The sequence below is a fragment of the Dendropsophus ebraccatus genome, chromosome 6 (assembly GCF_027789765.1).
Source record: "Dendropsophus ebraccatus isolate aDenEbr1 chromosome 6, aDenEbr1.pat, whole genome shotgun sequence".
NCBI classification, from domain to species: domain Eukaryota; kingdom Metazoa; phylum Chordata; class Amphibia; order Anura; family Hylidae; genus Dendropsophus; species Dendropsophus ebraccatus.
In genome coordinates, this window is record NC_091459.1 from 123,408,645 (window position 1) to 123,423,305 (window position 14,661).

A 14,661-nucleotide genomic window follows, 5' to 3' on the forward strand; every position below is an offset into this window, starting at 1 on the left:
GATACGTGTGAGTCCCTAAGTAAAAAATGGCGCAGCCCCCCACATCGACCATCACAACAACAGGGCCATAAAAAGAAGTGGCAATAAATGTTGCATAATTTGCCCATCATTGTAATCGTACTGACTTGAGGAATATAGAACGCGTCAGTTTCACCAGGTAGCGAATGCCGTAAACACGAATCCTACCTAAAATTTTAAAAATATCATTTTATTTTTTTTTTTCACTTTCATCTCCCAAATATTTTAAAGTACAATTGGTGTCCCAAAAACACACAAAACCCATATATTGGTCTGTAGCTGAAAATATGAAAGCACTATGGCTTTTTAAAGGGGTTATCCAGCGCTACACAAACATGGCCACTTTTCCCCCTACTGTTGTCTCCAGTTCAGGTGCGCTTTGCAATTAAGCTCCATTTACTTCAATGGAACTGAGTTTCAAAACCCCACCCAATCTGGAGACAAGAGTAGGGGGAAAGTGGCCATGTTTGTGTAGTGCTGGATAACCCCTTTAAACAAAAATTGGCTAAAACATGAAGAGGTTAATACACATTTAAATAAACAAAATTGTAAATAGAGGAAAAGATTTAGATTTAGAATAAATAATCGAAACTGAACACTGACCCAATAAAACATACAATAAATTTATTAACAAACAATAAATAAGTAAATAAAAAAAACTATATTCTACATAAGTTATTAAGTCAGGTAGAAAAGAGCAATAAATTACTCTTAAATATACATTAAATAATTAATATTCTATGTGAAATATTAAGCCAGGATAAGGAAGTACAATAAATATATTAATATTAATATTTTTTTTTACTGATTCTCAAAGGGGTACTCCGGCACTGATAAAAAAAAAAAAAATCAATCAATCATAAACATAGTTTTTACACTTACCATCCCTCCTCAGTCTGTCTCCATTTGAATTCCCTGCTGTTTGCAGGTCCCTGAAGCTTCAGTTGGTGTCTTCATTTTTTCTTCACTTCCTGGTGTGGGCTTCCCCATGATGCACTTTGTCTCTTGTGATGTCTAACTGACTCTGTAGAACAGCCAATCAGAGGTGAGCAACCTGTGTCATCTGACAAAGGGAGGCTGGCTTAACAGGGCTTAGACCCACCTCTCTCTTGCACCATACTGGTACCATTCAGTTACTATATCTATGAATGACCAATGAGAGTTCTGCAAGGTTCACTGCCATAACTTACAACTTTTTTTTTTTGTTTCTTTTGTTGAGTGGCTGAGGGGTCCTATCTATGTGGTAATTTGCTGATCCTGTCATCTGGTGGGCTTATATACTGTACAGCTTCTAGCTGTGATAGAAGATATCTCACCACTAAGTAGACAAGTATAAGACCATGGAGCTGATGAAGTTGGTGCTGATGGTTTCTATGGCTGTCGAAGCTTTGCCAAGACCGGTAAGTCACAATACACACATCTGTTTCTTATCCTTAAAGCGACTCTGTACCCACAATCTGCCCCCCCCAAACCACTTGTACCTTCGGATAGCTGCTTTTAATCCAAGATCTGTCTTGGGGTCCGAACGGCAGGGGATGCAGTTATTGTCCTGAAAACAACTTTTAATCCTGCAGCGCTGTGTCTAACGGCTGGGGCTTACATTTGTATATGCATTAGGCTGGCACCACCTTTCCGTCCTTCCTCCCCACCCTCCTCATCATTAGGAATGATCCAGGAACATTTACTGCTGTTTGAGCTTTGCACCTGTGTATTAACGATCCAGCCCATGTTCATTATACACACAGCTGAGGAATAGGAGACAATCTGCCTGGATCATTCCTAATGATGAGGAGGGTGGGGAGGAAGGACAGAGAGGGTGTGCCAGCCTAATGCATATACAAATGTAAGCCCCGGCCGTTAGACACAGCGCTGCCAGATTAAAAGTTGTTTTTATGACAATAACTGCATCACCTGCCAAACGGACCCCAGGACAGATCTTGGATTAAAAGCAGCTATCTGAAGGTACAAGCGGTTTGGGGGGAACAGATTGTGGGTACAGAGTCGCTTTAAGCATCTGCATTGCTTATTTCTTATTATTCTTATTCTTAATGGTTCCATTATTTCTTCTTACAGGTGCATGATCTACCTAATTGTAAGTTCCCAATACTTTTATTCCAATATTGTCAGTATGTAGCACTGTCATTTGGTTACCTTCATATGTCCTGGTGGTTTAGGTTAGTTTTATGTTCTTTGTGTATTCAGGTTGCTCCTTGATTTAGTCCTTGGAGAGCCCTAGGCATTTGCCTTCTCTGCCCTCCCATGATATATGACCCTCTTTATTTGTGACCAACTCAGCTCTGTGATAGATATTAATTGGTGTATATATAGATATCACCTTCTCCTAATCCTACAAATCCATATGGACTAAAGCTGCAGTAAAACATTCAAAGTTTTTTAAGGTCAATGGATAAGGTCAGCTATCTACCTCCATGATCCGTGAAAACCATCCGTTTTGCATCCATGTCCATGTTTTTCAAGGATCTGATGAAAGCTTTTAAAATTACACTGATTACATAGCGTCCATGTTTTCCACGGAATACATGGATGTACACAGATATCAGATCCGCGTAATTCATAAAAAAGACGGATCTCATAGACTTCTATGGGGGTAAATACGTGCTGTGATGTCGTCCGAGTTATAACACGTCCTTTTTTTTTTTTTTTTTTACTGAACGGATTGTGGAATCTGTGAAAAAAAATGACTGTGTGAGTAGCCCAATAGAAAGCAATGGCCTGTAAAATTGTTCATGATCACGGATCCGTGTTCACGGACAACTTCACGGAACATGTGAAGAAGGCCTTACCTCTTTATAGGTTCCTTGTTTTTACATATTTTATCATTGTGGTTTCTTATCTCTACAGATAACAAGAAATCTGGCTTGGGTCCCACTGTATTTGAAATCATCGAAGCTGCTAACAAAGATGAAGGTTCGGAAAACTTTCCTACTGCTCATGTTGTCATCATGTTTTTTGTTTTTCAAAGATAACATAGCAGAGTGACAGCAAAACTCACAGCAACACTCATCGGGGACAAAGGTTGAAGTTGAGCAGGAGACAGCATCTTTTTAATCTACGTGGTTTAATTTTTTTTATTTATTTTTTTGCTTTAAAGGGGCTATCTAGGAATAAAAAAAGTATTGCAATTCAGCACCATTCATTTCAATGGAACTGAGCTGCAAACCCCACACCTAAACTGGTGCTGGACAAAAAATTTTCTAAGCCTGGATAACCCCATTAAATGCATTAGAGGAATAAAACATGTTGGATGGAGAAGAAGGACAAAGGATAAAGACAGATGGGTATTATGAGACAATTCACCACCTTCCATCTTCTTAGGTGTTCCTGTATTCCTGAAGGAGAGGGATATCGCCATCATTACAGCCCGTAATGTTAGGACTTGTAGTGAATGCATGTGGAACAAAACCGAGAATGGAATTGTCGAAGTTCCATATCTTACAGATCCTCAATATTGTAAGTGCCTATTCTTTGTTTTTATTCTTTGAAAAAAATTCTGCCCCGCCGGAGTACCCCTTTAATAAAGGGGCTATCCAGGATTAGAAGAAAGCAGCTGGGTTTTTCTAATCCTAAATAGCCCCTATAATCTCCCTTACTATGTCACCTATAGAAGTGTAGGGCCCATGTTGTACGTCGGCTTTTTCATGTAGGGAAACTTTGAGGTCTTTTCTAAAAACATTGCAGTGTCGTACACTGGATGACATTATACAGAGGTCTCTCTCTAGAATACCACATTAATCATATGGTAGTGCATGGAGAGCCTATGGTGCTGAGCTGTAGGAATCATTGGCCTGATGTTACTTATTCCAAAACTCTTCTTTTCTTCAGCTATAGCAGAAGCAGCTCTGATCAGTCGGGCCCTAAAGGAATTTGAACTGTTGACCTGTGTGCATTTTGTGAAACGGAGCTCAGAACTAGACTATCTCTATATATGGCCTGGAGTAGGGTAAGTGCTAAATGTCTGATATCCATAACCTACCCCTGTCTATTCACTGTATCTGGAATCGCAGCTTAAAGGGGTTATCCAGCGCTACAAAAACATGGCCACTTTCCCCCTACTGTTGTCTCCAGTTTGGGTGGGGTTTTGAAACTCAGTTCCATTGAAGTAAATGGAGCTTAATTGCAAACCGCACCTGAACTGGAGACAACAGTAGGGGGAAAAGTGACCATGTTTTTGTAGTGCTGGATAACCCCTTTAAGCCCCTATTACACGGGGTGATGTGGACAGCAAGCGAGTGACGACATGTCAGGTCAGCCAACATCGAGTGGGTAAGAGCCGGGGAAGGGGCTAACTGGATGATCGTTAGATCATCCGGGCAGCCCATAGCAGGTAGCGGCAGTCTGCTGCTGCCGCTCCTATTACACGGGGGATGGCAGCAGATTATTGCCGGGCTGATCGTTTGTGATTTAGCCTGTTGAAAGAGAATGATCAGACGGCATTGTGCATGTTGGCTGATCGTTGTCTTTCTATTACACAAACCGATTATCGGATGAATACGGCCGATAATATCTTTATGTAATAGGGCCTTTAGTCTTATTCAAGACCATCAATACCAGTCCCAGCCTGTGTAAATAGAGCGGCACTGGGTATACCATGAGCAGATGTTGCAGTTTATCTTAGAGAGAGTTATGTTGTTTTTATGTTTAGTGTTTTCTATAGGAATGGGAGGGGTATGACGGAGGTTCATCCCTCCAGAACAGTGCTTCCCAACCTTTTCCACCTCGGGGCACCCCTTGGAAAAAAAAAATTAGCTCGGGGCGCCTCTACCAGAAAATGTTCTATAAAATGCAAAAAAACACCATTCAGTGACTCACAGATGACGTCTTCTTTGATCTGAAGCATTCGCTTTCGTTTTCTTCTCCATCTGGTCTAGACCTCTATGATGATTTCACCCAGCTACAATTTATTTCTTCAGAACCTGTCGGACAAACATCTTAGGCTCTGCACATTTATTTATTTCCTTTCTCTCTTATGCTGTGCCTCTCATATAGTAATAATGTGCTCTGATGTGCCCTTCGTATAGTAATAATGTCTCCTGTACTGTGCCCCAATATAGTAATAATACCCGTTGTGCACCTTATTATAAAAATGCTCACTATTGTGCCCTTCCTAATATTAATGCTCTTATTACTGTGCCATTTGTGGTAATAATGCCCCCCATGCTGTTCCCCTCGGTAATAATTCCCCCCATGCTGTTGCCTCCATAGTAATAATTCTCCCCATGCTGTGCCACTCAAAATACTACGCCCCCCATGCTCTGCCACTCACAAGGGATATTAAAGTGACAGTGTCATAATTCCCATTGGATCCCGTGGCACCCCTGGCGGGTTCTCCCGGCACCCCATTGTACCGCGGCACCCCGGTTGGGAATCGCTGCTCCAGAGAATGATAGGATCAGTGGCAAAAATCCAGTATGTCTGACCCTTTGCTCTTTTGTTGTACCACTTTTATGTTGCATTAATTTTTAAAATGTTTACTCCAAAGTCTTTTTTTTTTCTATAAATTTACAAAATGTAATAATAGTAAATGGTAAGATCTTCTAAGTGAAATATTCATATTTCTATAACTGTAATAAATGTAATGACTCCTTTTTGTCTCTTACACCTAGCTGCTGGTCTTACATTGGGAAAACTTTAGGCATGCAGATAGTAAGCCTGGCCAGTCCAAGATGTATGGTGTACGGAGTAATACAACATGAAGCTATGCACAATCTTGGCTTTTACCATGAACATACCAGAAAGGACCGGGATGACTACATTGACATCTTATGGGAGAACATTGAGCCAGGTGATACATTTTGCATCATTATCATCTAGAAAACAGAAAAAAAAATAATAATTTTGCATTGCATTATTGCACTGTGCCCCTATTTATATGTTGCATGCCTGGTCAATAGAGGAAAGCTAATAAATCCTTACACACAATAACTTTGTTTCTATCTTCTCCAGGTTTCTCCGACAGTTTTGACATTGTTAAATCAAATACCTTGCACCTTTCTTACGATTATGCCTCAGTGATGCATTATCATCAGTAAGTCCTTGTGACTGCAGATACTGTTATTTCTTATTATAATATTCATTATTATGGTATACACTTCTTCATCCATCCTCTATAGGTATGCTTATTCCATAGCAGAAGATTTGCCTACTATAGTCCCGAAACCTGACCCTAACGTGCCTATTGGACAGAGATCAGGGATGAGTAATCTGGACATAATGAAAATCAATGCCTTATATGACTGCAGTAAATTGTTTTCCATATATACATATATATTCTCTAAAATCCCAATTCCTATTTATGCTATTGGACGTGAACTTCATGTTTCTTGCTAACAGTGCTCTTTTGTATAATCCTATATAGACCTATGTAGGGAAAAGTTGATGAATGTAACGGGATCTTTCTCCGGAAACAGTTCTTTTGCAAACCAACATGGTGGAAACTGCCTCTGGCTTATTCAAGTTACAGGCAGAAAGGTAAAATCCAGGGAATACAGATTATTTTTTTTTTTTTGGTAGCTTGGTCTATAAACTAATAGCCTTTTTTTTTTTTTTAAATTACAGATTTTATTGGTGTTGGACTATGTTAGCTTTTCCTCTACTGACAGCATTAAAGTCTATGATGGTTCCATAAAATCATCACTCGTTCTCTTGGATAAGACCGGCGCATTCCAAGCATACCAAATAAAGCCTTTGGTTTCATCCGGATGCAGTATACTCGTAGAGTATGTGAGCAAAGCCAATGCCAAGTTAGGCGAATTTGATATGTCTTATTACACTGGTAAGTGAGCATTCATTCCAAGATTCAAGATTTTCAAGCTTCTACAGATCCATTAACCCTTTGAAGACGCAGCCCAAAATGATTCAGTGGACCGCGCCAAGTTTCATTTTTGCGTTTTTGTTTTTCCCTCCTCCCCTTCTAAGAGCTCTAGCATTTTCAGTTTTCCTTCTACAAGCCATGTAAGTGCTTGTTTTTTTCAGGAATAGTTGTACTTCGTAATGGCGTCTTTCAATCTACCATAACATGTATGATGGAACCCCAAATATATTATTTATGAAAATATAAATTGGTGAAATCGTAAAAAAAGATAGGAATATGGTAACTTTTGGGGGGTTCCTGTGTCTACGTAATGTACTATACGGTAAAAGTGACATGATACCATTATTCTATAGGTCAGTCCGAACACAACCATATGCAGGTTTACACAGATTCTCTGTTATACATATTTTTTTATGAAATCCTTTTTTTTTGCAATTAATTATTAATAAAATGGGCCTATTGTGACGCTTATAAAGGTTTTAGTTTATGGGGCTGTATGGGATGTCATTTTTTGCACCATGATCACCATGATATTTGTGTAGCTCAGACAATTTGATGACTTTTTATGCATGTTATATATATATATATATGATGTAACAAAAAAATCGCTAATCCTGGCACTTTTCCCCTCTTTTACCCAGACGCACTATGACAGCACCCCTGGAGAGGACCTCCCACCGCAGGACAGGAAACCTGAGAAGATAAAAGTCTGACACTCCTCTCCACACCTCAGTTCAGGTTTCCTGTCCGGCGGATGGGAGGCCTCTGAAGAGTCCCATAGGGGATGAAGTTACCTTCTCCACGCTGGCTGCAGGTCCCCCCTTTAGCCTAATCCGCTGGGGGTTTCCCTGAGGGCAGAAGTCTGTCCCGGAACAGCAGCCCTAAGTCTGGTCTGAAGCACCCCGGGTCAGGGCGGGATGCCTCCCCTCCAGTCCTCGGTCCCTGTTGTTTCGGGGGGATACTGGGGGCTGGGGCAGAGCGGGCCGTGCCTGTCTCCCCGGTCTGAGCGCGTGCGCTCCATCTTGCGTTCCAGGGCCTGGGGGTGCGCGCGCGCGGCCGCGTCGGAGCGCAGTGCGTCATGACGCAGGCTCCGCCGGAAGTGACGGAGCCTGTGACGTCAGACACCGGGACGCCGCATCCGGAAGTGGAGCTCGGCGGTCCCGGCTTCCTCAAAAGGCCAGGGGAAGCGTCCCTCCCTGTCCATGCCTCCTATAGCGTCCAGGAGCGGAGGACTCAACCAGCCAGCCCCACCGGTCTGGTGCATATTCCGGCCTTCAGCATGTCTGAATCTTCGGGCAGGAAAGAAAAAGGACGCCATGATCGCTCCTCCAGGTCTGACAAATCAGAGAGATCGGATAGATCAGCCAAGGAGAAGCACGTAAAACCCAGCAGACCAGAAAGACTGAAAAAAACGCATGAAAGCCCGGTACCTGGGGTGATGGGATACATCTTGGTGGGCGTATGCATTTCCGTTTTTTGTGCTAATATAGCATTTTTTATGTGGTTTTGTTTTAGGTTTCTGATAAAAGTTCAAAAAAAGCCACTTCTAAACGCCACCATAAGGAGTGTGGAGAGTGTAGAGTTCCCCTACCTGATGACCACCCTAGATCCTTATGCCAGCCATGTATTGACAGATTGCTAGCTCAGGAAACATCATCTCTAGCTGACACCTTGAAACAGATTGTGAGAGATGAAGTCCAAGCATCCCTTAGAGGGTTTGGAGTGTTAGGGCCTACTACTTCAACCCCTGTTATGTCTGTTGCCTCTATTAATATTGAAGAGGATTGTCCATCAGAAGCTCCTATATGTGAAAAAATTGTTGAAGAAGGGGAAATTGAGTATATCCCGTCAGACAATGAGGAGGGGGGTTCCTCTTCTAGAGTTCTTTTCCCCACTGAAGATATTGATCAGCTAATTAAAGCCATAAAAGCCTCTATGAATATTGAAGAGAAAAAGACCCCTTTATCCGCAGAAGATGCCATGTATGAGGGGTTAACTCCTAAAAAGTCTCGTACCTTCTCACTCCATAAGAGTATTAAAGCTTTAATCGATAAGGAATGGCAAAATCCCGACAGGAAGTTTTTTATTCCCAGATACTTCAAAAGGAAATATCCCTTTGAGGACTGTGACTCCAACACCTGGGATAAACCCCCGGCCATTGATGCACCAGTGGCAAAATTAGCAAAGAAAAATAGCCTACCCTTTGAGGATATCGGTACCCTGTCAGACCCTATGGATAGGAAATCTGAATACTATAATAAGAGAACATGGGAAGCAGCTACGGGAATCCTGAGAACTAGCATAGCTTCCACCTGTGTAGCAAGATCTCTAAGGGTATGGCTCGCTAAATTAAAGTCTCAAATAGCTGATGAGCCTGCATGTGAAAAGGTCCTAGCAGATATCCCTGTTTTAGCCAAAGCTGCTGATTTTCTTTCAGATGCCTCTGCGGATAGTATTAAGTTAGCAGCAAAAGCAGCCGCACTTTCCAACTCCGCCAGAAGAGCATTATGGCTCAAGACATGGAAAGGGGATATCACGGCAAGAGGAAAACTTTGCGGTATTCCTTGTGATGGCAGTCTCCTATTTGGTCCCGTCTTGGATTCACTATTAGACAAAGCCTCTGATAGAAAAAAAGGGTTCCCTGCACAGCCTAGAGCACAGGAGACATTTAGGCAGAAAAAACAATATAAAAAGCCCTTTCGTAATACTCAGGACAATAAAAGATTTAGAGTGCCAGCTAAGGGTAAGGGATACATCTTTAACTTTAAAGATGACAAACCAAAATCTTCCCAACAATGACGTTCTCCCGGTGGGTGGCCGTCTGTCTCAGTTCACCCGGGCTTGGGAGAATATTTCCCCCAGCCCTTGGGTTCTAAGTTCTATTTCAGTGGGACTTCTCCTGGAGTTCAGGAGTTTTCCCAGAGACAGATTTCTCCCCACCAGGAGATTAACAGACACAGTAAAACAGAAGATTATAGAAACAGAAATTCTCTCTTTAATACAAAAACAAGTATTAGTCCCAGTCCCCTTAGATCAGCAGAAGAGAGGATTCTACTCACCTCTATTCCTAGTCAAAAAACCAAACGGTTCATTCAGGGTGATCATAAATCTCAAGGGTCTGAACAAGTTTCTCCAATACAAGAGGTTTCGTATGGAAACCTTAGGATCTACAATAAACCTTCTGTTCCAGGACTGTGTGATGGCTTCCATAGATCTAGAAGACGCCTACTACCACGTACCTATTCACACGTCTCATCAAAAATTTCTGAGGGTAGCGGTCTGGATAATAGACCAATGGATTCACTTGCAGTACAGAGCCCTTCCCTTTGGGGTCTCTCAAGCCCCGAGGGCATTTACAAAAATAATAGCGGATATGGCTTCCTTCATCAGGAAGCAGGACATAATATTTGTACCATATCTAGACGACTTCCTCCTAGTGGCGAACTCGGAAGCACAGCTACATCACAACATCACACTAGTTTCCGAAATAATCCAAAGATTAGGATGGAACATAAATTTGAAAAAGTCAAATTTGGTGCCCTCAAGGCAATGTGTTTTTCTTGGAACTCTGTTAGACTCTTCTCAACAAATGTCTCTTCTTCCCCTCACAAAGCAGGAACTGGTCAGAAAGAGAGTCATGGACTTATTCCTTTCTCACACACCAACGCTACGGGAAGCAATGTCGGTGCTAGGTCTCCTCACGTCATGCATACAATCAGTAAGGTGGGCTCAGTACAGGACAAGACTGCTGCAGATGGACATTCTAAACAATTGGGACGGTTGCCAACAGTCACTCAACAAGAAGTTTCTCCTGAGTTCCACAGCAAGGGTAAGTCTGCAGTGGTGGCTAGTTCCTCAGAACCTAAGGGAGGGAGTACGTTGGAACCCCTCACAAATGATAAGAATCACAACAGATGCCAGCCCTTGGGGGTGGGGGGCTCACACAGATCAAGCTTTTGTCCAAGGCAGGTGGCCTCAACATCTCAGGCATCAGACCTCAAACTACAAAGAGCTATATGCAGTGTTCCAGGCCTTACAGGATCTCTCTCCTCTATTATCATTCAAAGATGTACAGATTTACTCAGACAACACCACAGCAGTGGCCTATATCAACAAACAGGGGGGCACTCGCAGCAAATCCCTCCTCCTTCTCTCCCAGCAGATCTTTCATTTCGCAGAGAACAACCTACTATCCTTATCGGCAATCCACCTGAAGGGAAATCTAAACCGTCAGGCAGACTTCCTCAGCAGGACCACAATCAGCCAGACAGAATGGTCCCTCAACCTGGAAATATTCTACAAAGTAGTAAAAAGGTTTGGTTCTCCAACGATAGATTGGTTCGCCTCGAGGAAGAACAAGAAACTGAGGAGGTTCTGTTCTCTAGACCCAACAGAAAATCCAACAGCAATAGACGCATTTGCTCAAGATTGGAGCAGGGAGATGGGGTACGCCTTTCCCCCAATCAGCCTTATTCCCAGGGTGCTGAAGAAGATTGTCCAGGACAAAGCCAGAATGATCTTGATAGCCCCCTTCTGGCCAAAACGTCCCTGGTTCACGCTTCTGAGAACTTTGTCAATACACCAGCCATGGATTATGCCAGAAATCCAAGACCTCTTGACACAGGGGCCAATAGTTCATCCGATTTCACCACACTTGCACTTGACTGCATGGATGCTGAGAGGTTAATACTGAAAGGTAGGGGACTGTCAGATTCAGTAATCAACACAATGCTGGCCTCCCGAAAGGAAGTAACCTCCTCAATATACCTAAGAACATGGAGAGCATTTTTAAGATTTACACAGGGTAGACAAAATCCTTTGGGGGAACCAAATATCCCTCTTATCTTGGGGTTCCTTCAGGCAGGTCTAGAAAAAAACCTAAAGCCTAGCACCCTCAAAGTGCAGATCTCTGCTCTTAGTACCTTTATTAAATGCAAAATTAGCTGACAACTTGCTAATAAAGAGATTCATCACAGGGGCTGTAAGGTTAAATCCTCCTTCCAGATTAACGGTCCCACCATGGGACTTAAATCTAGTCTTAGAAGCTCTCACGAAACCTCCTTTTGAGCCTCTAGACTCATTGCCTCTAAATATTCTATCTCTCAAACTCTCCTTTCTTCACGCCATCACCACAGCTAGAAGGGTTAGTGAGATCCAGGCCCTCTCAGCCTTTCCTCCTCACACTCAGGTCCTAGACGATAGAGTGATTATGAAAACACTCCCCTCTTTCCTTCCTAAGGTAGTGTCGGAGTTTCACAAAAACCAGTCAATTGTCCTCCCTACCTTTTGTGACAACCCATCCAATGACAGGGAGAAGATCTTTCACAATCTAGATGTTAAAAGATGCCTCACAAAATACCTGCAAATCACAGAAAATTTTAGAAAATCAGAAAACCTGTTAGTACAGTTTTCAGGTGTTAACAAGGGTAAGACAGCCTCCAGACCTACAATTAGCCGCTGGATAAAACAAGCAATTACTCTAGCATACACTTCTCAGAGTAAAGAACCACCTTCTTACTTCTCAGCCCATTCCACTAGGGCTATGGCAGCTTCTTGGGCAGAAAAGGCTGATGCCTCCTTAGACCAGATTTGCATGGTGGCTACTTGGTCTTCACCACATACCTTCCTACGCCATTACAGGCTTCAACTAAATCCTCTGTCTGATCTGTCCTTTGGTAGGAAAGTTCTTTCGGCAGTAGTCCCGCCCTAATTAAATTTCTAGTTTTTCCTCCAGGGGTGCTGTCATAGGGCGTCTGGGTAAAACCAGAATTACTTACGGTAATGATGTTTCCATAAGCCCATGACAGCACCCCTCTGGTATACCCCCCCATATTGTCGTTATTATTATTATTATTATTATTTCTATGGTTATTTATTATTTCATTGTTTATGTAAATCTACTCACTAAGTGAGAATTGTTGTTCCGCTGGAATACTCTTTTAGAACTGAGGTGTGGAGAGGAGTGTCAGACTTTTATCTTCTCAGGTTTCCTGTCCTGCGGTGGGAGGTCCTCTCCAGGGGTGCTGTCATGGGCTTATGGAAACATCATTACCGTAAGTAATTCTGGTTTTCCTTTACGCCATTCGTTGACAATTGTTATATTTTAATAGATCGGACAATTACGCACGTCACGGTATATATGTTAATTTATTTTTTATGTTTTATTTATAAAATGGGATAGGGGGGTGATTTTAACTTTTATTGGGGGAGGGGCTTTGGGGTATTTTTAAAAACATTTTCACTTTTTTTTTTTTTTACACATTTTAAGTCTTCCTGGGGACTTTTACATGCAATCACCATATTGCATACACTGTACAATGCTATGCTCTGCTGATTAAGCCTGCCTGTGGCAGACTCAATCAGCAGAGCACCTATTGGACTGCACGGAGCAAGGTAAGAGACCTCCGGCGGTCCATGAAAGCGATCGGGACCCCCACAGTCACACTGCGGGGTCCCGATCGGTAAGTGACAGGAGGTGTTCCTGTCACTTACACTTAAACGCTGCAATCGCTCCTCGATCGTGGCGTTTAAGGAATTGATGAAATGCTGCAGCATGATCGCTGCAGCCTGTCTTTAAGGTGAGAGCCCGGCTGCTGAATGCAGCCGGCCCCCACCTGATATGAAGCGTGCTCCGCTCCCGAACGCACTTTATAGCGAGATAAACTCCCAGGACGTACAGTTACGTCTAGGGTCGTCTGGTGACAGGCGGCCAGGGCGTAACTGTATGTCCAGGGTCGTCTAGGGTTTAAAGACTCTTGTTGTTATCTTATTTTAAAGGGAATGTACCAGCAGTACATCGCTTTGTGTCATTTCATATGAATAGACTGCCACTGGCACAGGGATGCTGATGCCACTGTCCTTTTTTTGAACCGCGACCCAGTTCTGGAGCACGCAGCCGGTTTATTCTCGGGTACTGGCCAGGCATGAAGCACTGGAGGCGTCCCTTTGTTGCCCCACCACCACCATCTCTAGCATATGGCGTGACTAGGGCTGGCTGTGTGTACTTTCTATTGATGTCCCTTCTCTTACAGTGTTCTGTACAGACGGCAAGTTGGTCCTCATTGTCATTAATTCTGGTGTGTCCTCTAGTCTGACAATGGACCCACCATAGATATAAGCCCAGAATTTACACCAGAATTGGGTGACTAACTGATCTATATTCAGTAAAGAATACAACCAGGGAAAAAAAAGATGGGGGGGGGATGTAAAATAAATGGGGACCTTACCCAAATATGACAACAGAAAAGAAAAAACTAATTTGTTTCTTTTTCTTTAAATTTTTAGTTTCCTTGGGTTGAGGACAAGAGGCACGTGCAGCTAGTGGGGATTTTGTGTAAATATACCAGTAGATGTTGTAATTTACTGTGTTTATTTATTCATCCATGTCTGTTTTTTCCAGTTCATCCTTTGAATAAAAAAAAAACATTTCTAAGAAAAGATAGTTTTTTTTTTTTTTTTTTATTTTTTTATCCTACATTGAAAAGGAATTTAAAGCTTCTTGAACCTCCCTCCCCCCTCCTCCTCTATGTGGCCTATTTAACCCTTTAATGACCACATTGTCTTTTGCCGGAGGAACAAAAGTAGCTTGGCACTGGTCTCCAGTACAGAATATGACGGGAACTCTCCGTTCTAACTGTCAAGAGCAGAGAAACCATCCATCCTTGTAGTTTAACCCCTTAGATGGTCAGTGACATTTAAGTGGTTTATGGGCTGTTGCCACTACATGAGCACCGGGGTGATGCAATCGCGGGGATGCAGATGAATTTGCTAATGAAGGCCCCCAGGTATGCCATATATTTGGGCCTACTGAA

General features: G+C 42.6%; 1 protein-coding gene across 2 annotated transcripts in view; it reads left to right on the forward strand.

The window, feature by feature from the left end:
* LOC138795053 (hatching enzyme 1.2-like) overlaps nucleotides 1-14,193 on the forward strand; it is a 68,121-nt gene extending 53,928 nt beyond the window's left edge. For both annotated transcript variants that reach the window (XM_069974001.1, XM_069974002.1), the window contains exons 3-13: nucleotides 1,238-1,418; nucleotides 2,092-2,110; nucleotides 2,881-2,946; nucleotides 3,355-3,489; nucleotides 3,862-3,979; nucleotides 5,643-5,821; nucleotides 5,983-6,064; nucleotides 6,150-6,277; nucleotides 6,395-6,507; nucleotides 6,595-6,811; nucleotides 14,135-14,193. In XM_069974001.1, the coding sequence (XP_069830102.1) occupies nucleotides 1,359-1,418; nucleotides 2,092-2,110; nucleotides 2,881-2,946; nucleotides 3,355-3,489; nucleotides 3,862-3,979; nucleotides 5,643-5,821; nucleotides 5,983-6,064; nucleotides 6,150-6,277; nucleotides 6,395-6,507; nucleotides 6,595-6,811; nucleotides 14,135-14,148 (1,131 nt within the window). In that variant the 5' untranslated portion in view covers nucleotides 1,238-1,358 and the 3' untranslated portion in view covers nucleotides 14,149-14,193. The remainder of the gene's footprint in view (nucleotides 1-1,237; nucleotides 1,419-2,091; nucleotides 2,111-2,880; nucleotides 2,947-3,354; nucleotides 3,490-3,861; nucleotides 3,980-5,642; nucleotides 5,822-5,982; nucleotides 6,065-6,149; nucleotides 6,278-6,394; nucleotides 6,508-6,594; nucleotides 6,812-14,134) is intronic.
* The last annotated feature ends 468 nt before the right edge of the window (nucleotides 14,194-14,661 follow it).